Source organism: Elephantulus edwardii, unplaced genomic scaffold (assembly GCF_000299155.1).
Source record: "Elephantulus edwardii isolate Elephantulus edwardi_28Jun2011 unplaced genomic scaffold, EleEdw1.0 scaffold00137, whole genome shotgun sequence".
Lineage (NCBI taxonomy): Eukaryota > Metazoa > Chordata > Mammalia > Macroscelidea > Macroscelididae > Elephantulus > Elephantulus edwardii.
Window position 1 is genome coordinate 5,763,118 of NW_006399887.1, and position 27,628 is coordinate 5,790,745.

The 27,628-nt window shown below is 40.7% G+C and overlaps 2 protein-coding genes across 3 annotated transcripts in view; one reads left to right on the plus strand and one right to left on the minus strand.

Annotated features, from left to right (window-relative positions):
- The window catches only part of LOC102862726, a 25,195-nt gene extending 11,763 nt beyond the window's left edge, over positions 1 to 13,432 (minus strand). The window contains exon 1 of the mRNA XM_006894182.1: positions 13,028 to 13,432. Within this exon, the coding sequence (XP_006894244.1) occupies positions 13,028 to 13,432 (405 nt within the window). The remainder of the gene's footprint in view (positions 1 to 13,027) is intronic.
- Positions 13,433 to 13,471: 39 nt separating this feature from the next.
- Positions 13,472 to 27,628, plus strand: part of GABRA4 (gamma-aminobutyric acid (GABA) A receptor, alpha 4) — a 180,760-nt gene continuing 166,603 nt past the window's right edge. Inside the window, exons 1-2 of one of the 2 annotated variants that reach the window (XM_006894169.1) lie at positions 13,472 to 13,500; positions 13,988 to 14,106. In XM_006894169.1, the coding sequence (XP_006894231.1) occupies positions 13,472 to 13,500; positions 13,988 to 14,106 (148 nt within the window). Of the gene's footprint in view, positions 13,569 to 13,987; positions 14,107 to 27,628 lie in introns of both variants that reach the window. The other variant, XM_006894168.1, reaches the window with a different exon arrangement.

The following is a 27,628-nucleotide window of genomic DNA, read 5'->3' on the forward strand; positions in this document are numbered from 1 at the left end:
TGGGAGTGTCAGAGACAGTGCGATTGGCACAGGACAGAGTGGAGTTTAGGGCTGTTGTACATAGGGTCGCTATGAGTCGCAGGCGACTCGATGGCACATAACAACAACAACAACAACAATATATTATTATATTGGATTTTATCATGTTTTTGTTGTTGTTAGGTACCATCGAATTATGTATGACTCATAGCGAACCTATGAACAAAAGATATGAAACCAGTCTGTTCCTGCACGATCCTCACACTTCCTGACACAGGAGCCCATTGCAGCAGTTATGTCAATTCAACTGGTTGAGGGCCTTCCTCTCCTTCAGTGACCCTTCACACTTACATCATGTCCTTCTCCAAGGAATAGCACCTTCTAGCAATATGTCCAAAGAATGTCAGGCGAAGCCTCATCATTCTTTCCGCCAAAGAGCACTCTATGTGCACTTTCTCCAAGATATGTCTATTCATTTTCTTGGCTATCCATGAGATGTTCTGCGCTCCTCTCCAACACCACAGCTCAAAAGCATCAATTATTTTTCTATCATTCTTATCAAATATCCAGATCTCAGATGCATAACTAGTAATTGGAAAGACTATGGCTTGACTCAGATGCACCTTAGTCCTCAAACAGACATCATTACTTCTCAATAATCTGGAAAGGTCTCTAACTGCAGATTTTCCCATTGCAACGCATCTCTTTATTTCCTGACTGCTGTTACCAAGCGTGTTAATTGTGGCCACAATGAGGATGAAGCTGTTGATAGTTCCAATCTCCTCTCCATCCATCATGATATGGTCTATTGGTCCAATGGTAAGAATCTTTGCTTTCTGATATTGAGACGCAATCCATACTGATGGCTGCATTCCTTGATCTTCTGCGACAAGTGCCTCAAATCCTCCTCACTTTCAGCAAGCAAGGTTGTGTCATCTGCATAACACAGGTTATTGATGAGTCTCTCTCCAATCCTGGATGCCATACTCCTCTTAATAGAGTCCAGCTTCTCAGACAATTTGCTCAAAATAGAGATTGAACAGCCATGGATACAGAATACAGCCGTGATGCACTCCCTTTCCAATTTCAAACCAAGCAGTGCTCCCCTGCTCCGTTTGCACAACAGCCTCTTGGTCCAGGTATAGGTTTCTCATGAGCACATCAAGTGCTCTGAGATTCCCATTCTTCTCAATGTCAGCCACAACTTGTCATGATACACACAGTCAAATGCCTTTGCATAGTCAATAAAACACAAATAGACATTCTTCTGGTATTTCTTACTCTCAGCCAGGATCCATCCAACATCAGCAATAATATCCCTGGTGCCAAATATAGACCTTTTCCAATCAGATGGCCAGACAGCCGTCCTCCAAATTTCCTGGCATATACCGGTGAGTGTATTCAAGGTTGCTCTGTTTATTGAAGCAAGTCAGTTGGTATCCCATCTGTTCCTGGAGCCTTATTTTTTACAAATGCCTTCAATGCAGTTTCCACTTCCTCTTTCGTTACCATTAGCTCCTGTCCATATGGTACTTCCTAGAATTTTTTTAGTGTCAATTAATTATTTCTGGCACAATGATTCTGTGTATTCCCTCCAACTTCTTATGCTTTCTGGATCATTCAATACATAGCATCTTTCAGCATTATAACACGAGGCCTAAATTTTTCAATTCTTTCTGGTTGAGAAATACAGAGCAACTCCTTCCCTTTTTATTCTCCAGTTTCAGCTCTCTGCACATTCCATTATAGTATTTTGTTTTATCCTCCCGAGCTGAATTTTGAAACCGTCTGTTCAGCACTTTTACTTTGACTTATTTTCCTGAGATGTAGCTTCCTGATGCTCCAGTGCAATCTTTAGAATCTCTTCTGACATCCAATTTGGTTTTTTTCTTTCTCCTTTGTTTTTGTAATGACCTTTTGTTTTCTTCATGGATAATGTCCTTGATATCATCCCACAACTCTCTGGTCTTCTGTCATTGGTGTTCATTGCCTCAAGCCTATTCTTAAGATGATCATGAAATTATGATGGAATTTATTCAAGATCATATCTTGGTCCCTGTGGAGCTATTTTCATTTTCTTGGACCTCAATTTGAACTTACATATGAGTAATTGATTATCTGACCCACAGTCTGCTCCAGGCCTAGTTTTGACTGCTGATATTGAGCTTCTCCAACAAAATTATGCACACATTTAGAAAATATTAAATTAATAACTTAAAGCTATCTACTATAACAGGGACAATTTGACTGTCTATAGGCTAAGTATTCTATCACTAGTCAAAAGAACGGCAGTTCAAATCTGCTTTGTGACATCAAAGAAAGGCCGGGTAATCAGCTCATGAAAGACTACCATCCACCGTAGAAACTCCAAGGAAGCCTTTTACTAAGCACACATGGGGCTGAAACGAGTTTGAATCAATTCAATGGTAACTGATAAATTTCATGCACAGAAATCCTTCAGATAAAGATTGATATATTGCTCAAATTCATCTTTAAAATAAACCATTCAAACATTCAAATTTTCATTAATTGGTGGGGGGGGATTAAGGCTCACTTTTTTTAAATAACATTTTTATTTTATACTAATTTATTTACAAAGTTCATATACATTGTTTTTCACACTAGTCTTTCATATTTCCTTCACCTTTCCTCCCTCCACCCATCAAATGTGAGTCTATGATTAATCCCCACCCTCACTCCACCCATTCTCAGCCCTCTGCTCCCACCCTCCCTTCCCTTGGATCCTCATATATGTTTTACAAAAATGGTCTTATACAGTATTTGTCCTTGTTGTTGTTATGTGCCATCGAGTCACTTGCGACTCATAGAGACCTATGTAAAAGATCCCTAAATGCCGTTCTATCCTGTGCCGACCTAACCGTCTCAAGCGCACTCATTCCCACCACTCCACCCACAGTCTCCAACAGTCTCCCGCACCATCCCTCCACCCTCCCAAACGTGATGTTCCTCTCCAAGTATCAGTCCCTCCTTGCATCATCCCCAAAATATGTCAGATGGAGCTTCAGAATCCTTGACTCCAAGGAACATTCTGGCTTCACCCTTTCCAGGAAAAATCTGTTTGTTCTCGTAACAGTCCATGGTATATTCAACACTCTCCTCCAGCACCACAGCTCAAAGTAAGCAAGTCTCTTTCTATCATCCCTATTCACTGTCCAACTCTCTGATGCATAACACTTAATTATGAAGACTATAGCCTGGATCAGGCACACCTTAGCCTTCAGCCTGACATCGTTGCTCTTCAGTACTCTTGAGAGGTCCCTCACAGCTGACTTTCCCAAATGTAATTCATCTCTTGATTTCCTGGATGCTGTTACCAAGAGTGTTGACTGTGGAACCAAGTAAACTAAAACTGCTAACTATCTCAATCTCCTCACCATCCATACTGATGCTACCAATTGGCCTGGTGGTGAGAATCTTTGCTTTCTTGATATTGAGCTTCAATCCATATTGAAGACTGCAGTCCTTGACTTTCTGCAGCAAGCGCTTCAGATCCTCCTCAGTTTCAGCAAGCAAGGTTGTGTCATCTGCATAACGCAGGTTGTTGACGATTCTTCCATCCACCAATCCTGATGACACATTCCTCCTCGTACAGCCCAGTGTCTCTGATGATCTGTTCTGCATACAGATTGAAAAGGTATGGAGACAAAATACATCCCTGAAGGACCCCCTTCTTGATTTTGAATCATGTAGCGTCTCCTTGCTCTGTTCTGACAACTGCCCCTTGGTCCAAGTATAGGTTTCGCATTAGCACAAATGTTTGGGATTCCCATTCTTCTCAGAGTCAGCCACAGCCTGTTGTGATCCACACAGTCAAAAGCCTTTGCATAGTCAATGAAGCACAGATAGACATTCTTCTGGTGTTCTCTGCTTTCTGCCAAGATCCATCTTACATTCGCTATAATACTTCTAGTACCATGTGCTCTTCTAAATCCAGCCTCCACATCTGGTAGTTCTCTGTTGACATGTTGCAAATGTTTTTGGATAATTTTCAGCAGAATCTTGCTTGCATGCAATATTAATGATATTGTTAGATAATTTCCACACTCTGTTGGGTCACCTTTCTTTGGAATGGGAACAAATATCTATATTTTCCAGTCAGTTGGCCAACTGGCTGTCCTCCAGATTCTTGGTACAACTACAGTAACTGCTGCAACAAGCTCGTGTGTTTCAGGAAGTGTGATAATGGCTCAAGATAGAACAGTTCAGATCTTTTGTTCATAGAGTTACTATGAGTCATACTCAACTTGACAGCACCTAACAACAAAAACAGTACAGTAGACATATTCTTTCTGAGATACCTTCATACTAGGATAAGAGTCTACAATTAGATGAGGGCAATATATAAGTAACAGAAATAAAGGCAAGGCAGAGCAGAAGTGCTTCAAATAAATCTTTCTCACTTGTTCTTAAATACATGGAAGAGAGATATATTGTTGTTATTGATTGCCATTGAGTCAAGAACAATGCATAGCGACCCTATGAACAAAAAGCCTTTCTATAAATATCGTCATTTATCATAGTTCATAGAGTTTCCAGAGCCATGTTGTTTAGAAAATGGATGCCACTCCCTCTTCCAACATTAACATCAAAATAATAAATACTTTTATATTCTTGCAATAGAAATATTTTGCACTTGTGGAAGTTCCATAAATCTTCACTATTTAAAGAACTGATGCATAGTCTTGTCCTTTCTCCCCTCGCCCAAAGGGGTGAAATTGTTTAACTATTACCAGGAAAACACTCAATGAAAAGGTTAATAATTAGATTGAGTCATTTCATTGTCACCAACAGTTTTTGTTTAGTAAGCTGGTTGATAAACTGGCAATAAATGAGGCTAAGAATCCTCAAAGCAGATCATAAGATTTATATGATAGGTTATAAAAATTGGCAATGGATATGCTTATGAAATGAGAGAGTTATGCATTTCAAATAATATGTAAATTACTATATGAAACTTATAATAGAATGACTATATTGATATTTGGGCTCAGAGAACTTGAACCTATTCTAATTTTATCAAATATAATAATCAAAGACTTAAGTTAATTGAAGAAGAAATTTACAGGTCTAATTTTAATACCTTTATATTTGTATACAGGGAGCTTTGATGGCATAGTTTGTAGGGAGTTTGCTGCTAATCCAAAAGTGGCCCATCTGGCAATTTGAACCCATCGGATAGGTTCCAGGGGAGAAAGATGGGCAATCATCTCCCATGTAATTCACAACTTCCTGAAAATCTACTTAAGGGTCTGATATTAGTCAGTGGCCACCTAACAGCAATGACATATTGTACAAGAATGGGAATCCCAGAACACTTGATTGTGTTTATGTGAAACCTATACTTGGACCAGGAGGTATTTGTCAGAATAGAGCAAGGAAACACTTCATCGCTCAAAATCAGGAAATGTGTACACCAGGGATGCATCCTATTTCCATACATTTTCAATCTATATTTAGAGCAAATCATTTAGGAGGCTGGGTTGTAAAAGAAGGAATTGGTATCAGGACTGGAGAAAAACTCATCAACAACCTGTGTTATTTATGCAGATGGCACCTGAGTTAAGCAGATGACACAACCTTGCCTGGAGAAACTAAGGAGGACCTGAAGCATTTGCTGTGGAAGGTCAAGGACTGCAGCATTCAATATGGATTGAAGCTCAACACCAAGAAAACAAAGATCCTCACCATTGGCCTGATTGGCAGCATTATAATAGACAGTGAAAAGATTCTTGGCAGCTTCAGTTTGCTTGGCTTCACAATCAGCACTCTTGGTACCAGGAACCAGGTAATCAAAGATGAATTGCATTGGAAAAAACTACTGTCAGGGACCTCTCCAAAGTACTGAAGAGCAATGATGTCAGTCTGGAGACTAAGGTGTGCATGATCCAGGCCATGGTTTTCACAACTCCTTGCTATGTATCAGAAAGCTGGAAAAAGACTAAAGATGATAGAAGGAGAATTGACACTTGAGTTGCAGTGTTGGAGAAAAGTATTGACTATATCATGGACTTCTAGGAGAACAAACAGGTTCATCCTGGAGAGTGTGAAACCAGGCTGCTTTTGGAAGGCAAGGATTCTGAAGCTTTGTTTGACATAATTTGGCCATGTTGAGGAGGGATTAGTCCTTAGAGGGTAACTTCATACTTGGAAGGGTCGAGAGACAGCACAAGAGAAAAACCCTCAATGAGATGGATTGACTCAGTGACTGGAGTAATGGGGATAAATGTGTCAGGGTCAATGAGATTCACTCAAGATAGAGCAGGGTTCAGAGCTGTTGTACATGGTTTCACTATGAGTTGAAAGCAATTCAACAGCACATAACATCACAACACCACTGTTAAAATCTTCAGCCTGCTTGACTCCACAATCAGCACCATTGTACCAGCAGCCAGAAAATATAAAGATGAATTGCATTGGGAAAATCTGCTATCAGGGACCTGTCCCAAGTACTGAAGAGCAACAATATCAGTCTAGAGATGAAGATGTGTCTGATCCAAGTCATGGTATTTTTAATTACTAACTATGCTTCAGAGAGCTGAATGAGGATGACAGAAGAAGAATCAATGCCTTTGAGTTGTTGTGCTAGAGGAGAGTCTTGACTATAATACCGTGGACTGCTTAGTGAACCAGCACATCTGTCCTAGAAAGGAAGAAACCAAGCTGCTCCTTGGAGATAAACATTTTGAAGCTGTATCTCACATATTTTGGACATATTGCCAGGAGGGACCAGTCCTTAAAGAAGGACATCATGCTTGGAAAGATGGAGGGATAGTGCAAGAGAGGAAGACTTTGGATGAGATGGATTGACTTAGTAACTGGAGTAATAAGAGTAGGTGTGTTGGAGACAATGAAATTGGCTCAAGATAGAGCAGAGTTCAGAGTTGTTGTACATAGGGTCTCTGTGCGTTGTTAGTGACTCGATAGCACATAACAACAATAAAAACAACAACAACGCAGCTATATTTTGCACATGACAAACAGACACAGACCAGAGTGTGTTCACCAGGCTGCACCCAGAAATTTGGAAGACAATTTCCTGACTAACTGGCTGGAAGAGAATGTAATCCAACAGAATATGGAAACTATCAAACAATATCATTAATATCACGTGCAAGCAAAATTTCGCTGACTGTTCAGGATGGATGGTGAAGAGATTGAGATTGTTCACAGCTTCAGTTTGCCCGGCTCCACAGTCAACACTCTTGGCACCAGCAGTCAAGAAATCAAAAAGCGTATCGCGATGGAAAAGTCTGCTGTTAGGGACCTCTCTAAAGTACTCAGGAACAACGGTGTCTCTGGAGACTAAGGTGCGCCTGATACAGGCCATGGTCTTTGCAATCGCTTGTTATGCATCAGAGAGTTGGACAATGACTAGGGAGGACAATAGGAGAGTGGATGCTTTTGAGCTGTGGTGCTGGAGAAGAGTACTGAATGGACCATGGACTGCCAGGAAAACAAACAGATTCATCTTGGAGAGGATTAAACCAAGCTACTCCTTGGAGGCAAGGATTCTGGGGCTTTGTCTGACATACTTTGGACATGTTGCCAGGAGGAACGGGTCCTTGGAGAGGGACATCATGCTTGGGAGGGTGGAGGGACAGCGCAGGAGGGGAAGACCCTATATGAGATGGATTGATTCGGTGACTGGGGTAATCGGGATGGGCGTGTCAGAGGCAGTGCGGTTGGCGTAGGATAGAGCAGGGTTTAGGGCTGTTGTACATAGGGTCGCTATGAGTTGGAAACGACTCGACGGCACATAACAACAACAACAGCAACAACAACAATTATTAAAATGTGGTTATAACAGTATACTGACTAAAAATACCCAAAAACCCACAACCAAAACCAAAAACAAAAGAGTACATTGACAAAAAATTGCCAGAAATTCCAGCTGGATTTAGAAGAGGCAGTGATAGCAGGGATATCATTGCTGATGTCAGATGGATCTTGGTTGAAAGCAGAGAGTACCAAATGGATGCCTATTTGGTTTTGATTGACTATGCAGACATTTGACTGTGTGGATTATTACAAATTATTGTTAATATTTGAAAAGAATGGGGATACCAGAGCACTTAACTGTGCTCATGGGGAAAACCTATACTCACACCAAGAAGCTGTTGTGCAAACAGAGCAAGGAAACAATGCCTGGTTTAAAAATAAGAAAGGTGTGCATCAGGGCTGTATCCTTTCTCCATACCATTTCAATCTGTATGCAGAGGAAATCATTGAAGAAGCTAGAATATATGAAGAAGAATGTGGCTAAGGTTTAGAAGACTCAACAATCTGTGCTATGTAAATGTTACAATCTTGCTTGCCAAAAGTAAAGAGGACATAAAACAATCACTGCAGATGATCAAAGACTTTAGCCTTCAATGTATACTTTATCTAAACGTAAATAAGTACTTCAGGTGGTCTAGTGGCAAGAAGCTGTGTTGCAATCCCAAAGGCACAAGGTTTGAGGCCACCAACTGTTCTGAGGGAAAAGGATGGGCAACTCCTACAATTAAATGTCTCTAAAGCCCACTAGAAGGTCAGCTATGGGTCAGATCTGACTCTGCGGCACACAACAACAACAAACATCAATGAAGCAAATATTTTCACCACTGGGAAAATAGGTAACAAAATTATAGAAGAGGCAAGGATTAAGGTTATCAACAATTTCATCTTGTTTGGAACTACAATCAAGACCCAAAGTAACAACCATGAAGAAATCAAAGGACTTATTCCATTAGGAAAATCTACTTTCAAGTTCAAGTGGCCCTCCAAGGTGCTAAAAAGCAAAGGTATTTAGTTTAAAGGCTAAGGGATGTCTGATCCAAGCCTTGACTTTTTCAATTACTTCTTATGCATCTGAAAATTGGACTATGAATAAAGATGACAGAAGAACTGACACCTTTGAGTTGCGATGTTTGAGAAGAGAATGGGGTATCCCAGGGACTGCCAAAAGAAAAATATGTCTTGGAGAAAGTGCTGCCAGGGTGCTCCTTGGTGTCAAGGACTATGAAGCTCATCTCATTTACTTGGGGCTTGCTGTTAGGAGGGGCCATACCTTGGAAAAAGACATCATGCTTGAAGAGGTGGAGGGTCGTTTTGAGAGAGGAAGATTCTCAACAAGGTGGACTGACACAGTAACTGCAACATGGACTCAAGTATGTCAGAGATCATCAGGACAGCAAAAGATAGGGTAGGGTTAAGATCCATCGTTCTGGTCACTATGAAGTTTAGTTAATTTGATGGCAAACAACAAAACCTGGGCCATAATAGATAGAAGCTTATGCAGTAAAGAACAATATTTTTAAACAATATTCAAACTTATGGTAGAAAATAATCCCATATTCAATGATATTAATAAATTAAGGGGAAAATTGAAATTTGTTAGAGTACTGATTTTGTTTTCAAATTCGTATTGACAAGATTTCAGTAGTAAAGCCCATCATATAATTTCTATAAATAACACAAAGTGTAGCATAAATAAAAGGCTAGAAAACAGAATGAAATGAAATAGGACTGTTTTTACTACAAACGTCAAATTCCCAAATCAAACTCATTGCTATCAAGCCAATCCTGACCCTATGGAACAGTCTAGAATTATCCCGTAAGTGTTTCAAGGTTGCAATTGTTAAGGAAATAGGCTATGACATCTGTCTTCTGTGGAGTTCTGTTGAGCTGGTGAGTTCAAACAAATGTCTTTTGTTAGTATCTCAGTGCTTAAACATTGTGCCACCAGGACTTTTACTATTATCTTCACCTGATCCTAAATTCTATAAATAGTGCAAATTATTGGACATAGCAATCAGGGACTCAAAAGACAAATTGTGTTGGGAAAATCTCCTGTCAGGGACCTCTCCAGGGTGCTGAAAAGCAACAATGTCTAGAGACGAAGGTGTGCCTGATCCAGGCCAGGGTCTTTGCAATTACTTGGTATGCATCATAGAACTGGACAATGAATAAGAATGACAGCAGAAGAATTGATGCCTTTGAATTGTGATGCTGCAGAAGAGTTTTGAACATACCATGAACTGCCAAGAAAATAAACTCTCATTTCTCATTTGGAGGCTAGGATTTTGAAGCTCTGTCTCATATACTCAGGGCACGTGTCCAGGAGAGATCAGTTCTTAGAGAAGGGCATCATGCTTGGGAAGGTGGAGAGACAGTACAGGAGACAAAGAGCCCAGATGAGATGGATTGATACAGTAACTGCGGCAATGGGGGTTGGTATGTCAAAATTAGTGAGACTGGCTCAGGACAGGGTAGGGTTCAGAGCTGCTGTACATATGATGGCTATGGGTTGCAGGTGACACAATGGCACATAACAACAATAGCAACAAAAAGATAATTTAAGGGAGGGTTATTTTTATTTTTTGAATGGGATTAGTTCATATATTAAAACTGGAATTTTGAAGATAAATTTTTACCTTAGAAATAAAATTTCTTCTCTGCCAAGCACATTATTTTTATTACTTCTTTTTCAGTATGTATTTTTTCCCCAGTATGAAATATTTCAATTTCACATGAGACATAGTCTGGATAAAGTTAGCTTGCATTTTAAAAATCTAGGGGATTTGTTGTTGTTGGGTGCCCTCATGTCAGCTATGCCTCACATTGTTGTTGTTAGGTGCCCTGGAGTTTAGTATGACTCATAACAACCCTACAAACAATCATAACCTTATCTATCCTGTGCCATCTTCATCATCTCTGACACCCTTGAGCCCATTGTTATAATTATTTTGTCAGTTCATCTCATTAAGGGTCTCCCTCTCTTTCGATGACCCTCTTTTGTCACCCAAGCATGATGTGCCTCTCCAGGGAATAGCCTCACCTCACAATCTACCCAAAGTATGTGAGAGGAAGCTTTGCCATCCTTGCCTCCAAGGAGCATTCTAGCTGTATTTTTCCCAAGATAAATCTGTTTGTTGTTTTGGTAATCCGTGAGACATTCAGTACTCTTAACCAACACCACAGCTCAAAAGCATCAATTCTTCTTCTGTCGTCCTTATTTATTATCCAGCTCTCAGCAGCATAGCAAGTGATTGAAAGACTGTGACCTGAATAAGGTACAGCTTAGTCTTAAACCTGACATTCTTGTTCCTGAGTAATTTGGAGAAGTCCCTGACAACAGGCTTGCCCAATGTTATACATCTTCTGATCTCCTAACTGCTGATAGTAAGGGTGTGGATGTAAGTAAAATGAAATTATTGAGAGTTTCAATATTCTCTCCATCTATCTTGATGTTGCTTATCAAGTGGTGAGGACTGTTTTCATCTTGATTTTGAGATGCAACTCATATTGTCCCTGTAAATAACAGATACGAACCTTCGCTATCCCATAGTCCTCAAGATTTCCATCACCCTCAAGCCCATTTTTGTAAATACTGCATCAATTCATCTTCTTGAGGGTCTTCCTCTCTTTATTCAACTGTCTACCTATCCCAGCATGATGTGTCTCTCCAAGGAATGGATTCTTCTGAAAATTGGCTCAAACCAAATGAGATCTGGAAGGCTGGGTATAAATTGGTTCCAACGCAACAGCAATGGACTTAATGTAATTAAGATTAAAGATGTAATATAATCATAAAATAAAATGTTAGTAATATAATGTAGTATTAGTTTTCATGGGGGGAAATGTGGAGATAAATGCTTTCTTTTTTATTTGGCAGCTACACATTCTTTTTCCTCATAGAGTTTTCATTTATTCCAAACTATATAATAACTATCTGAGAGTAAACAATTAGTTACTTTGTTGATTCTTGTACAGCCAAAAAATATTACTTATTGTTTCTACTATGTGTTACACTATTATCTGTAACAGGTATAACATTACCATCAGAACCTCTGTCCTTTCCTCAGAAATTGTGATCTAATCAAGAAAAATACAGGAGGCATTAATGAAACAATGACACACACACACACACGCACACACACACACACACGCACACACACACACACACTCACACACACAAGCAAACTTCTAGCCCTTAAGCGTTTCTACAGACAGGAAAGGCTTTCATCGGCTTAACCTTTGAAGACTTTATTCAAGAAATTAAAACAAAATAGTAAAGCTAAATAACAAAATCAAAAAGCATAACATAATGTGCTTCCTTCCATATGATACTAGCTCACCAATCAACAAAACATGACCAAACATTTTAAGTTGGGAAGAGAATTTAGAAGGAGTAAGAGACTAGTGGGAGTTTAGCACTATGGAAATTACTTAGGCCATTAATCTATTTGAAAATTACCACTTGCGTCACCATGAATATGAAAGATAAACTTTCTTGGTCTGAAAGTAATAACTGTCTTTTAAATGTCTATTGAAAATGATTTCTTTATTCAGGAAAACTTTAAGGGCACAATGCTTAGCGGTTCTTTTCAAGTCATTAGTGAACTAAGACAGTCCATTCTAATTTAGAATTCTCTCTCTTACACACATACTCATTTTTCTTTTCTTCTTCCCTCTCCCAACACCCACTATCCTTATCCCTTCCCTGCAAGGGCCGACTTCTGGAAGTAAGCTAGCCCTTTTCAGAAAGTTGTCCAGGATCCTAGGAAGAAGTGAAACAGATTTTGAGCAACTGTCGCCAAGCTCCCCCTCCCCCTCCCCCCCAGAAGAGGGTGGGTTGTCTCATCCCCGGGTTTTCATTTGATGCATGGGGCGAGCATAGTAAAGAAAATGTAACGTTTTCAAAGCAAGAAGTTGATAAGGGCGTTGAGTACTGACAGAGGCTCAGGTCCTCTTCCTAACAATTTGGTGAGGGACCTCTCAGTGAGTTGTAATTCCTCTCACCGGGAATATTTTTTGTTTGTTTCGTTTTCTGCCCCTTCCATCACTTGAAGAGGAGGGCCCTGTTTTCTGCCCTGACTTGATCCTCTCTCTCCTCCCCACTACTCTCCACCCCCAGCCCCAGCGATCCCTGTCATCCCGCCCTTTCTTTCTCCACCTCCAGACTTGAAAATGGGTACAGGAAACAAACAGGTCCCCGCACAACCCAGGAGGAGAGGAGTTTCATTGGTTAGCCCCAAATCCCAACGGGAGGGAGGGAGGGGACAGGGAGCGAGGAGGCTGAGCCTCGCTGAGGACGGGCACCCATCTGGGGGTTGGGGTGCATGGCCGGGAGGAGGATCTGGGGGCCCTCGCCTTCTTCCCCGAGTTGAGGGTCGGGAGGAACTGGTTCACCGCGCTGCTGGCGCGCGCGCCGAGCGCCGGCCTCGCCAGGTGCGGCCACGAAGGGGTGCTGCGCGGTATCCACGGCCGCACAGCCGGGAAGCTGAGCGCGCAGCGCAGGGGCGAGGACGGGCAGGTTCCGCCTCCCCCGGGCCTCGTGCACACACACGCCCACCGCGGTTCGGGCGCGGGGCTCGGGCGAGTGTGAGCGCGAGTGTGCGCACGCCGCCCGCAGCCGCGTTGCCCTCTGCTCGCACCCTGCTCGGGGCATCTTCAGAGCCTGGGAACGGGAACAGGCTTAAAGTATGGCATGTGGCAAAGATGGTTTCTGCCAAGAAGGTGCCCGCGATCGCGATGTCCGCCTTGGTCAATTTCGCCCTCCTGCGCTTCCTGTGCCTGGCGGCTTGGTGAGTTCTCTGGGGTGGTGGGCCGAAGGAGGGGGTGGGGGGAAGAGAAGGGTCGAATTCCCGGATCCCCTCGTTTACTGAGCAAGCCAGACACTTCGGGCGCCTCCGTGAGGTTAGGGGCTGTCTTTCCGGTGACCACGTAGACGAGGAGAGCACCAGGGGCTCAGGGGCAGGAAGCCGGTGGTTATTGGAGCGCTGGAGCAAGGGGTGCGCTTTCCCTGACCATTTTCCCCTGGCCCCCCTTTTCCAGTCTCACAGCCCTCACTCTCTAGCGGGTACTCTTTCCTTAGAAGAAACCTGTACCCACCTGTTCTCCAGTCGATTCTTAAAATAGTCCCTTCCGTCCTCGTTTTTGTTGTCGTGGGTTCCCCCCCCCAATTTTTAAAACATATTTGTGTATATTATTTTTTTGCTTACAGTGTAAACGAATCCCCAGGGCAGGACGAAAAGGACGAGAAATTATGCCCGGAAAATTTTACCCGCATCCTGGACAGTTTACTCGATGGTTATGACAACAGGCTGCGTCCTGGATTTGGGGGTATGAATGATTTCAAACGCGCAAGTGTGTCCTGTCTGTCCTTCTCTCCGTCTGCCTGTCTGTCTGTCTGTGGGAATATCATTAGGTATGCCTCACGTGCAAAAAAAAAAAAAATAAAAATTAATGTCACAAGAGACTCATACATGCCCTATAATATATAGACAAAAAAGGGAGGAAAAAAGAGAGAGAGAGAAATTCTTTAAATACCCCCTCCAAAAGCAAACAAACCCCCCAAATCCCAAACCCCTCTCTTGCTTGCTCGCTCTCCTCTCTTCGTGAGACCTATGACAAGAAGGGCCGCCCCCACCCGTACTTTCTCATCTCCCTGCCCCCTCAGAGGCTTAGCCTCTCCCCCACACTAATTACCTCCTGGGACCTGCCTGCTGGGTGGGGGAGGTTGGAGGGAAAGAGTCAAAAATAGGAACTCGGGGCTCAGCTGCCGGGCTGCACCGCATGCTGAGAGCAGAGTTTCCTTGGCCATGGCTACTTCTCACGGGGCAGGTTGCACTTGAGATAGCTGATCCGAAGTCCCCTGTCCTCCCACGTGTCTGTGCCTTTGCCAAAACCTCGGCCAGCGTTCCACCTAGGACAGAAATCTGGGGCACGACGCTATCTGCTCTGCTAGAGAGAACCCAGTGCTCTCTTCTACAGAGGGATGGATTTCTACTTTTTTTGGCGAGGTGGTGTTTGCTTCCCTCCTAAGACTTCGGAGTCAGAGCTATTAAGATTTATTCCTCCTTCAACAAATATTTATAGCGAGCCGAAGGGAGGCACATCCATCAGCAGCCCTGTTGCTCTTTTTCATACTCCTGTTTCTTTTTGCTTATGTAATGAGCATTTAGGCGGCAAGCACAGGGCTAAGGCGCCAGGGTTACACAAGTCTTGGGCTCTAATTCTTGTCCTTGGACACCCTCTCAGTCCAGTTGGGGAAGGGCTGAATCATACTCATTGAGTCTCCTAGATCTTCTGACCACAAAGTCCTTATTTGTGTCACTGCAACTGACCCAGTTGGTGTGATTATTATGTACCATGGATTCGGAACTGACCCATAACTGAAACTCCAGTGGATTTTGGAGGTAGTTCATTGTATGGGGAAAGATTGCCCATCTTTCACCTTTGGAGCAGCCAGTGGATTCTAACTGCTTACCTTCAGGATGGCAACGCAGCTCCTTTCCACTGGGCCACCAGTTAGTCCCCAGCAAATGAGCCCTGGTGGCCACTAGCATCACTAGAGCTGATGTTACTCAAAGTGGTAGCTTATGGGGTCATCCCTACCTCCAACTCTATGAACTTTCTCTTCCCCTGGACATAGGGGATATTTAGTAATGTTTTTTATAAATTTTAATAAGAGAGTAACATGATACAGTTGTAAAGTGCTTAAGTGTAGTATTTCTTTAAATGTGTGGATAATAACAACTGAACTATTCCCTAAAATTGTTCTACGTTGACTTATTACCTCATCAGTAACAGAGCAGAAGTCTTTCAATTTTTTTTTCTTTTCCTTGATTACTACTTCATTCTCAAGAAAGTTATTAATTTAGGTTCGCCGATACTACCAACTACACTACAGCAGCTAAGACAGGAGAAAATGATACACAATGAGAACTGTAAAAATTCTGGCAGTAATGAAAAATAAAAGTGCCTGCTCTTAGAGGCACAGATGAAATGAAAATCTTTCTATATTGAGTTGCAGTCGTAAATGTAGTTAAATAATGATGACAGCTTGGAGGAGACCATATTAGGAGGTTCAGAAAATTAATTGCAAAAAGTTTTAGCCTTGTAGGTATGTTGATACATGTAAGCCGAGTTAATGGAAAATAGTTTTGTTGTTATAACTAACTATAGGAATAATTTTATTATATGAGATTGGGTGCCTTCAGGGTGATATAGCCACAGACAAGAATATGTTTTGTTGAAAAGAATAAATCTCTGTTGAAATACTGCACCAAAAAATCAGAGACCATCAATTTGTCACCTCCTCTGACTGGGTAGGTACATCCCTTAATTTCCCCACTGATCCCACTGCTGGTGGCACAGTGCAAAATGCTTATTTGTTAATGTACCTAGTCTTTAAAGTGCACCCAGCTCTTCTGTGGGGGAAACACCTGGAGGTCTAATCCCTAAAGATTGTTGTGGTTAGGTGCCATATAGTTCACCTCAGTTCATAGTGACCCCTCCATACACCACAATAAAACTCTCCCCGAACCTGCACCACCGTCAGAATCTCTTCTGTGCTTACACCCATTGCTGTCATCACCATGTCAGTACATCTCATGAGGGTCTTCCTCTCATTCACTGGTCCGTCTAGAAAGTTCTACTTCATTTTATGGGATAAGTGAATTGGAATTGGATCAAGGGTGCCTAATAGGAAATAACAAATGCATAGAACAAGACATAGGCCCTATGTTAAAGAAGCTTTTGTTCTAATAGTGGTGGTAGTGATTATACCGTCCACTCACTTCTGCTTCTTCGTCAATGCTGAGTCTTGATGACCTTCCATGGAGTTTGTAAGTCTTTGTGGGAGGCTACATATCTTTTCTCCCTGAGCAGCTGGTGGATTTGAACTGCTGACTTTATGGTTAGCAGCCAAGTAGGTTATATATGATATCAAGGCTCCATGGTAACAACTCGTTGGCAGCTGGTGGATTTGAACTGCTGACTTTATGGTTAGCAGCCAAGTAGGTTATATATTATGATATCAAGGCTCCATGGTAACAACTCGTTGCCATTGAGTTAGAACCAACTCATAGCTGACTTTCAGTCAACTTTTCAGAGACTGTAAATCACATGGGAGGAGACTACCCATCATTATCCCTTGGACAAAGGTTAATTAGAACTACCATAGTTGCATTAACAATTCACTAGGTCCTACACCACCGGAGCTCCCCCTAATGACGACCATTAACATGCAGTGTCAGGGAGCTCCACATCCCATGAATGGCCAAGAGAACAAACAGATACATCTTAAAGAGGGTGCTCTTTGGAGGCAAGAATGAGGAGGCTTCGCCTCACATTTTTTGGGTGTGTTGCTAGGAGAGCCTATTTCTTGGAGAAAGACATGATGCTGGAAAGGGTGGAGGATCACTGAAGGAGAGGAGGACTCTCAACCAAGTAGATTGAAATGGTGACTGCTGCAATGCACTCCAATGTGTCAGAAAGTGCAAGGATGGCAAAGGCTAGACCAAGGTTCAGATCTTTGATTCATAGAGTCACTAGGAGTCAAACTTGACATAATGGCACCTAACAACAACTAGTGGCTTTGTAGTAAGGAAAATTCCAGTGGTTCTAGTTGCTTTCAGTTGTTAAGTGCTGTCAACCCAAGGGTACAAGGTTCTCATCTACCAGCTGCTCTGTAGGAGAAAGACAGTCTCCTGTGCAATAGACTGCCTCTAAAATGCACTAGAGGGTCAGCTATGAGTTATTTCCAACTAGATAGTGGTTAACAACAGTATAGCATTTTTTTACATTTTGTTTACATTTTCATACATATCGGGCATTTTAGAGGCATGCTACATCCTGACAATGAGCATGAGATAAAACTTTGACCACTTCCGTTTTGCAAACAAATTAGTAGAGGATCAGAAACTTAAATAAGCAGCCTAAGGAGGTAGAGTCTGTGAGCAGCAAAGGTTGTCCGTGATCTCAGGCCAAACTGTATATTTAAACGACACACTGTAAACTGGTATGATTTCAGACACTGTGTGTTGAGTATCACATAACATTAATAGCTCAGAGGAAATTTGAACTTCCTGTTTATGATGCATAGGAGATGGGAGAATGGAGAAAGTGAGAGTGGGGAGCAGAACATCACTATCAGGTGACACGGGCTCAATGTGATGTAGGAGGAGTCTGGCTCTTAATGCTGGATGAAGGGCACTCCTTTTACTAGAGTAGTAAATTCTCCAATTTTTTATGTACTGTTGCATCAGAACTGACTTGTAGTTGATCCTTAAACAGGTTTTCAGATGCTGTAAATTTTAAGGGAAGAGATTGCCCATCTTTCTCCCAGAGCAGCTGGTGGATTTGAACTTGGCAGTGCCTTCAAGTTGGCAGTGCAATTCCTGACCCACTAGGCTGCCAGATTCTTTAGGTTGAAGAGTATTCTTCCTGTTAGAATAGTGGGCTCTCCAGTTACATTGGAGATGATGAACCATGGATGGAGTTGAACTGGTTGGTTCTTTGGAGATCATCAAGACTTCCCCTCCCCCCCTTTAATGGATTCCTTTTTAATTGAGGACCTTGAGTACGAGAAAGAGAAAGTCATTCAGGGACACATAGCAGGGATGGGCTAGAATCAGGCCTTCTCAATTCTAGACCACTGTTTTTTAGATTATAGCCAGGACATCATGGGGAGCCACTGGGTGTGTTAATTTTGTCTTTATGTAATTTAGTCTTTGTGTGTTGACCGTGGTAAGGAAGGATGAGGAAGATGCAAGATTAATTCCTTTTGTGTGGCCTCTCCTGTGGTAGCTTGCTCTGCACTGCATTTGCTTTCATGCAAATCTGGAAAGGAGACTTCATCAGAGAAGTGAATCATTTGTCAGTGCGTGATCTTTCATAAGTGACTGGGAAATTATCATTCTAGAGCAAAAATAGTTTTATGGAGAATATTTCAAATGATTTGATGCCACCTAAAATGATCTCAAATCAATAAAAGAGGATGTGCATCTGCCCGTGAAGGTTTCTAACCTGACATTTCAAGTAAAGAGCAAAAGAACAGAAGTAATACAGCACACATAGTTTTAAATATGCATTAGAGAATTGATGCATCTGAAAAGAAGTGAAATGACAAAGTTGTAAGTGCAGTAATGCAAGTTTATTATTAACTGTTGAAAACATTTTCTTCCTAATTGGTTACAAAAACTAAAGGAAGATGGGATTCATTGTGGTTGGATCCTTTTCCAGCTTCCATGCACTTTATGCTGTTGTTGTTAATACTGTTACGTTGAGTTGGAACTGACTCAGCTGACCACTCAGTGGATTTTCAGAGGCTGTAAATTGCATGAGAAGACATTGCTTTCCTATCTCCTGTGGAGCAGTGGATGGATTTAGAATGCCTGCCTTTGGGTTGACAGCTCAACTCTTGGTTCACTAGAACCCCAGAGCTCCTTGTAACATATATAAAATAAAATGAGTGAAAGTAGACTTTGGAAACTGTGACTGGTTTGGGGCTGACTTCAACATTGCTGAAACGTCTCAAGGACCTTATCAGTCATTGTGCTTGTTACTGATGAGCAATCTTGCGCTCACTCAGAAACACTTTTGTAGTTTTGTGGTGAGAAGTGAATTCAGCTTACTTCAAGTGTTCACAGTTGATTAGTCATTAAAAATTTACTGCATGGCCTGTTGGGACTTTTTCCCTTTTTTTTAGTCTTTCATAAATATTAGCAGTAAATGTGATTCACTTTTCAGAAGTGGGTCATTCTCTGTAAATGCGTAGTATTCCAAATGTGACAGAAGAATAGTAATTCTCACCTGCAAAAAACCCCCAAAACAAAAAAAACTGTAATCTGTTTACATGATGTTATAAATGTGCACAGCTGAAAAGAATAAGAGAACTCATTGATAGCCCAGCCTCTTAGATAATACCTGTGTGATTGCGTCTCTGATGATTTATACTTTGTGCAAGGTTTGACATTTGAAAAGGGAAAGGAAAACAGTTTTGCTTTTGACCCGTATGCTATAAATACAAATGCACTTCCTGGTTCCTTTAATCCTATGCATGCTCTTTTTAGGGCATTTACTTTATATCTGTTTATCCAACTTTGCTGTATTCCCCTTAAAAAGAAAGCTAAAAGCAAAGATTTGAAGTGAAATTGGATGGTTTATGATTGCTCAGTAGGGCCAGGCAAAGGGCTGAAATAGATTTGGAAATGAAATTACATCTTTTTAACTCCTTAGCACAGCTTGCAGTGGGAGAATAAAAAGAGACGAAAATGGCTCTCTGCTTTTCATCCTGCCAGGATCTCCTCTCCCTGGTCCTCCACCTTCTCCTGTTGAGGAGGAAAAAGGAAAGGTGAGAAGAGAAGAGAAGAGAGGAGACCCGAGGACAGAAGCCGAATTAGGATTCCGGAAGGCGCTTAGTTCTTTTGGCTTCTGAGAAATTGACCTGTTCCCATTGTGAAGTAGCTTGCACCTGCTTAGACGAGGCACATGAGTGAGCCCGTCCCCCATGTTCTTACCTGCTTTCATCCCTGTTACCATCTCTTTAAAAATGTAGAACTAAGATGTGAACTACCAGAAAGTAGTTTAAGAAGCCTGCCCTTACCCATTTTCCATTTAATGAAAAGTTGTACTGCCTTTTGTGCCTCCTACTTTTTTAAGGATGCTGGAGTAATAAATACTTCGTTTATTGTGTAGTAATCCATACTTTCATTGGCTGCCTTGGATCATTTTTCACAGCCCTTCTGAAAAGGGGGAGGAGAGAAGCATTAGGGTCAGTTTTGCGAGGATACTTAGTAACATTGACATTAATGGAACCTTCTAGAACTTTGAAAACATTCTCACAGGTAGTAGCTAATAGGTTTATCATAATAACAGTGAAGAGAGGAGTAGGTCATGATCATTCCTTTATTAGAGACAAGGCTGAGAAAAATGTCAATGAACCAAGAGACCTTTACAGCTAATAATTAAAAAGGTGCAGTCCACATTTCACTCTTCAACCCTTAACTGGTCTTTTGCTATCAATACTATTTTGGTTTCCTTGCATCTTTAAGTGCTAAATTCTTCTAAATAGACTTTCCTTTCCTCTCCCTCTCATTGCTATATAGTCCGTTCCAATTCACAGTGGACCCTTCAGTGGGTTTCTAAGACTGTAAACCACATTACTATCAAATCAGGCATTTGTTGGTGTCATGTATTCTCAAGTTGGAACCAACTCATAGCTGACCTTGCAGTGGGCTTTTCAGAGGCTGTTAATCACACAGGAGGGGAATGCCTATCTTCCTACCATGGAGCAGCTGGTGGATTTGCACAGCCTACCTATGGGTTGACAGCACAAGTCCTTCCCCTTAAGGCCATCAGAGCGCCCTACTAAATCACGCAGAACATTGAAGTAAGAAATACTACATTTGCTACAAGAGAGTGAAATGAAAACTTTTATTATAAAATTCTAATGGCATTTTAAAGTGAAAAGTCTCACATGCAAAGTTTTATATGTTTAATCTTAATTGAAATCTTCTTTTCACACAAATAAAAATATCCTTGCAGTATTTTCATGTTACTTGTATCTCAGTTTAAAATGTGATTTTTTAAAAATGTACAGATGAAAAGAGCATTTCAGATTCACAGAGCAGCAGAAAAACATAGCTTCATTTCCTCCTGAATTTTCAAATTCATTTATTCATTCTTGTTTTAAAATCAGTGTATATCAAAAGTCTACTATCTGTCACGTACAATTACAGGTTGTGAGGACATGATTTTGAACCAGGTCTCCTGAGCCTTACTGCTTAGTAATGGATATATAGATAAAATAGCAAAGAAACAAATAACAAAATGACTACACTAAAACACTAATGAATAATCAAATTGGATACTAAGCTAGAGAATAAACTTAGTGAGGAATCCATTTCAGTTAGTTCAGGGAAGAATTTTAAACTAAAACATAAAGGTAACAGGCAGACATAGGAAAAGTAGGAGACAAGTTTTCAGATAGAAAGAAACAAATACGGAGCTCTTAAGGTCAAAGATGTACTGTGGTGTGCTTTAGGCATTGAAAGGGGTTTTAGATGATAAAATGAAAAGTTAAGAGGAAGAATCCTAATGTTAAAGTTGCAGAGACCAGTTCAAGCAATACCTCTGATGACTCAGAAAAGAAAATGAACTCATTCTCTCAGTGAAACTTAAAGCCACTGAAGGTGGAGAGCTGGCATTATTACATTAATTACAATGTCATTCTTGTGACTGCTACGTGAATAAAGTCTTAGAAAAGGAGGTGGGTACATATTGGGGTTGGGAGACCAGTCAAGAAATTTCTTTGCTGAGCCACGTGGGTTGGTGATTTCTTGGAATAAGAAGTAGAGATGGGTAAAAGTAGATACATTTAAATAAAAGTGATGTATATTTTTGTCACATACTTCAGCAAAGCATTAGTGATGGCTTGGATATGGGTGGCAAAAGAAATGAGAACTAGAAAATGCCTTACAGATACTTATTTTGAGAAACTGGCAAGACAGTGGTTTCACTGAAATTTCAGGAGAACTGAGGAAGGAACAGTTAGGGGATAGGAAGGCAAAAGTTCATGATTGGACATGCTGAGCTTAGAATGAATGTGTTACATCCTAGTGGCTATTGTTTGACACTCAGAAGAGGTTATCTGGTGACATATGAGAGGGTCATCAGCATAAGGAGCTATGAGGATAGCTGTAGAGAGAGTCAAGAGAAGAAAGCCCAGGACTAAATCCCCTGGAATGTTAACAGGAAGAATTGAAGAAAAGGCAAAATTATTAAAGTATAAGAAGATAGAATAGACTGTAATACAGTAGAGTCATTGCTGTTGTTGTGTACCGTTGAGTTGTAACTGCCTTGTAGTTGACCCTCCACCGGCTTTTCAGAGGCAATAAGTGGCTCAGGAGGAGATTTTTCACCTTTTTCCAGAAGAACACTGGTAGGTAAGAACCACAAGCCTTTGGATTGGTAGTGCAATTCCTTACCACTAAGCTACCAGATCTCCCTAGGAGGGCCCCTAGGAGAGTATGCTGTTCCAGAAGAAAAGAAAGTTTCTTAGGAGAAAGGAATGGAACACTACTGCCAAATCCTTGTTAGAGCTTTAAGATAAGGACAGAGTAGATATATTTAAGTTCAGATACTTTTAATCTTGTGTGTGTGTGTGTGTGTGTGTGTGTGTGTGCATGCGCGCGCCAAGAACTGTTCTAGGGTAGCATTGAGGATGTGAACGAGAGAGACAGGGTTTTATTTCCTCATGAGTTTATATTCTAGTACAGTATAAAGAAAATAACCAAGAAAAATAAGTAAAATATAGAGTATGTCAAATGTCATAAATTGCTGTAGAGCTAAATTAAGTTCGGGTGGGAGGTTGCCATTTTAACTAAGATAGTTAAGGAAGACAGAATTGAGCAGATGATATTTTAGCATTGATTCCAAGTAGACAAGATAGTAAGCCACATTGGGGATCAAGTCTTCCGATTAGAAATTGTAAGCATAAGCGTGCTGATCAAGGATTTAACGTGACTACAGTGAAGTTTAATGGGACAGAGGAATAAGAAGAGGACAGTGGGATAAAAAGCGGAGTTCCTTAGAGTGTTTTAATTTGATTTTGCTCTGAGTGAGATCAAAAGTCATTAGAGTTTTGGGAGCATAAGACAAACCCACGTTGACTTTTAAAAAGAATCATCCTGGTTTGATCACATACATTCAGGAGTAAGGACAGATGCAGAGAAGTGGCTATAATAAACCAGAGGTAATGGAAACTTTCAGTAAGCTAGTAACAGAGATAATGATTAAAAAAAATAATTGTGAGAGACTTCTGGCTATGTTTTGTATATTGTGTTGTTGTTGTTGTTATGTGCCATCGAGTTGCATAGTGACGCTCTGTGCAAGAGCTCTAAACCCTGCTGTATCCTGTACCAACCTTGTTGTCTCTAACACATCTACCCCCATTGACCTAGTGACTGAATCAACTCATCTGTGTATGTTGTTGTTGTTGTTGTTAAGTGCCCTCGAGTCGTAGGCAAAACATAGTGACCCTGTGAATGAAAGTCCTCGACACTTGCGTGACTTTCATCCTTTCTCCAGGTTCTTAGGGTTTCCGGAGGCAAGCTATTACGGAAGTGGATGTCACTCCTGCTTTGCTTCCAAGCTTGTTTCAACCGGGGAGCGCCACCAAACACTGTCCACCATGTGTAACCGTTATCGCATTTGACACATCAGTGTCATGGTGTTCAGCTTCACAGCAACCACAAGTTACCTCTGTGGAAACACCAGGGCTATACAACCAGATCAGATCATCTGTAGATAGGATCAAATAATGATAGCTAGAGGGGCACGCTGATGGCTTAGTGATAGGGAGTTGTACTGCCAGCCCAAAGGCACACAGTTGAAATTCATCAGCTGATCAATGGGAGAAAGGACAGTCTCCTCCAATGTGATTTATAGCCTCTGCAAACTTGCCGGCGGATCAGTGGAGTAAATTTTAACCCAACGGTATATAACAACAATGATAGCTAGAATGTAAGATGCAAGAGTCAGGAAGGGATGTAAGATGACTACTACAAAATTTACTTGAAGCTCTAAAAAAATGGAATTCCAAATTTTTATATGTAAAATTTTGGATATCTATTAATACGCAATGGAGAAGAATCTGGAATTCAGAAGTGAAGGATATATATATATATATATATATATATATATATATATATATATATATATGAAGTTACAAAATTTAAATAGATAACCACTGGATTAAGAGTGATAGAGGAGAGGTACACATTTTGAGCTCTGAAGCCTCCAGTTCTATAGAAGGAAGGGATTCTTAGGATGTCTGAGAAGCAGCCTGAGAGACACGAGGAAAACCAAAGGAATATATAGCACCAAATGAATTAAGTGAAATATTAAAAAGAAGAGGAATTGATAAATTACTTCAAATGTTGCTGACAGATGAGCTAAAATAAGAAATCTGAAAATTGACCATTAGATTTAGCACTGATTTCATCTTCAGTGTGATGTCCTTGATGTCTTCTCACAACTTGTGCTGATCTTTGGTCCTGATTTCTCATTGCATCAAATTTGGGCATACGATGATCTCTGAATTCAAGTGAGATATCCTCAAGACCTACTGAGGCTCTTGTGAACTGTTTCAGTGTTCTTGAACTTTGGTTTGAACTTGTGTAGAGCAGTTGTCTATATGTCATACAGTTAGCTCCTGGCCTTGTTCTAAGGGATGATAGTGAATTTCTCCATCATCCCTTTACACAGATGTAGTTCGTTTGATTGTTGTATATTCTAGCTCATGAAATCCACATGTATATTCTCTGTTTATGTTGTGAAGAAACAAATATTTCTCATGAGTTACTGTTATTCTTGCAAAATTCTATTAGGTTCTCTCTGGTGTAATTTCTTTTACAAACTCATATTTTCCAACTAATGATCTTTCTCTATTTTTTCCAGTGTTCAAATAATAATAACCAGTAACTTTCAGTCTTTCTTCATTGAATGTTTTATCAATTTTAGATTGAAGAATTTGATAAAAAAATCTTAAATTTCTTCATCTATGATGTTAGTAGCTGGTAAGTAAATTTGAATAACAAATGAGTTACAAGGAACTCTAGTTCCTTGTTACTCAAACTCATTGCTGTCAAGTTAGAACTGATTCATAGTTGACCCTCCAGTGGGCTTTCAGAGGTTATAAATCGCATAGGAGGAGGTTGCTTATTTTTTTCCATGGTCCTGCTGGTAATATTCTTGCCACAGAGAGGCACATTTCATTTGACATTGCAGTTCTGTGTAGATCATGTGACTAGAACTCCTCATGTGCCTTCTTACTTTAATTATGGTCTGTCACATCAAGTATGACCCATACTGACCCTGTGAACAACAGTTCTGTCCAGTACTGTGCCATCCTCTGACTTCCTGACACAGTAGAGCGCATTGCCGCAGTCACCGTGTCAATCCATCTGGTTGAGGGTCTTCTCTCTTCACTGACCCTCCTCCACCTTCCAAGCATGATGTCTCTCTTCAAAGAATAGCCTCTCCTGGCAACATATTAGAAGTATGTGAGGCCAAGTTTTATCATCTTTGCCTCCAAGGAGCACTCTGGCTGCATATGACATATGTTTGTTCTTTTGGCAGTCCATGGAATATGCAGTACTCTTTTCCAACACCACAGCTCAAAGGCATCAATTCTTCTGTCATCCTTATTCATTGTCCAGCTCTCATACATAGCAAATTAACAGAAAAATCATGACCTGTGTCAGGCGCACCTTAGTCCTTAAACTAATATCATTGCTCCTCAATACTTTGGTTAGGTCTCTGACTGCAGATTGCCCAATGCAATAAGTATCCTGATTTCCTGATTGTTGGTACTATGGTTGTTGATTGTGTATCCAACTGCCATGTTCCTTGTAGACATATGGATATTAGCCTGACACTGAAAGGGTTATATAACAAGATAGATCTAGAATGAACAGTGAATATTATGTCATTTCTCCTCAATTTTTCTTTGCTAGAACAGTAGACCCTATATAATTGTCCAATTCAAACTGGCCAACACTGCTCCATTTCAGCTCCCTAAATCAAGAAATAATCTTCAAGTCTTAGCTTTTATTTTTGATAGCTTTCAATTATCTTTGATTCATGCTTAGTACATTCCATAGTTTAGTTATTGAGGGTGTTTATAGCTGTTTCTTCTCTCCTTTTTGGTTATGTCATGTCAGCAGATAAAATGTCCAATAACTTTACTCCATCCACATTAGTAAGATCAACTACTAGAAAGCAGTTCTTCCCATCATATTATGAGGGTCTTCCAAATTGAGTTCCTCATCATCTGACACCTTATCAAATGTGTTCCACTGCTATTCAGGGCCTTTACTTCAGAAGTGGATGGCCAGGCTGACATCCTAATCTGTCTTAGGCTGGCACAAAAAATGTTTCTAAAGTGTGAAAAAGTAAAGATGTTGAGGGCTAAGGTGTAACTGAACCAAGCCGTGATATTTCCAATCAGCTCATGTGCTTGCCAAAACTGAACAATGAATAGGGAAGACTGAAAAAGAAGTGATGGCTTTCAATTGGTGAAGAATACGGACTATGTCATGGACCGTCAGAAGAATGAACACATCGGTCTTAGAATAAGTAAGCCAGTATGTTCCTTATAAATAAGGTATTGAGACTGTCTCAAGTACTTTGGATATATTATCAGTAGGGACCAGTCCCTGGAGGACATTCATGTTTGGTAAATCTCAATAAGATGGATTTCTATAGAGGCTCCCAACAGTGGGCTGACGTGTAGCAAAGAATGTGAGGATGGTAGAAGTTCTGGCAGAGTTTTGTTCTGTTGTACATGGAGTCACCTCCAACAAGATGGCTGGAAGGTAACCAAGAACATCTTCAGTTATTTCTGAGAAGTGTTGTCGATGTGAGTATGAAATCCTGATTAAGCCAGATTCTAGAGAGAATGAGAGAAAGTTCTCTCTAGACATTTGTAAAGAGAAACAGAGAATTGGATGGTTGATGGAGAGAGAAATAGAGTCGAGAGATTTTTTTTAATGAAGGAAATAAATGTGTGGTTTGTTTTTTGTTCGGGTTTTTTTCTTTTTTTTTTTTTTTCAAATTGATGAGAACAAAGCTGCCATGAGTAGAAAACTGAAGGTATTGGCTGAAGGAATTTTTGCATGTCCTAGGGAAGAAAAAGAAAACGAATCACTGTAGATAGCACAAATTGTTGTTGGGTAACTTCTAGCCAGCCTTATGGGACAAAGTGGAACTGCTCCATATAGTTTAATTGGTTATACTCTTTACAGAACAGAAAACCAGGTTTTTGTTGTTGTTGTTAGGTGTTGTCAAGTCAACT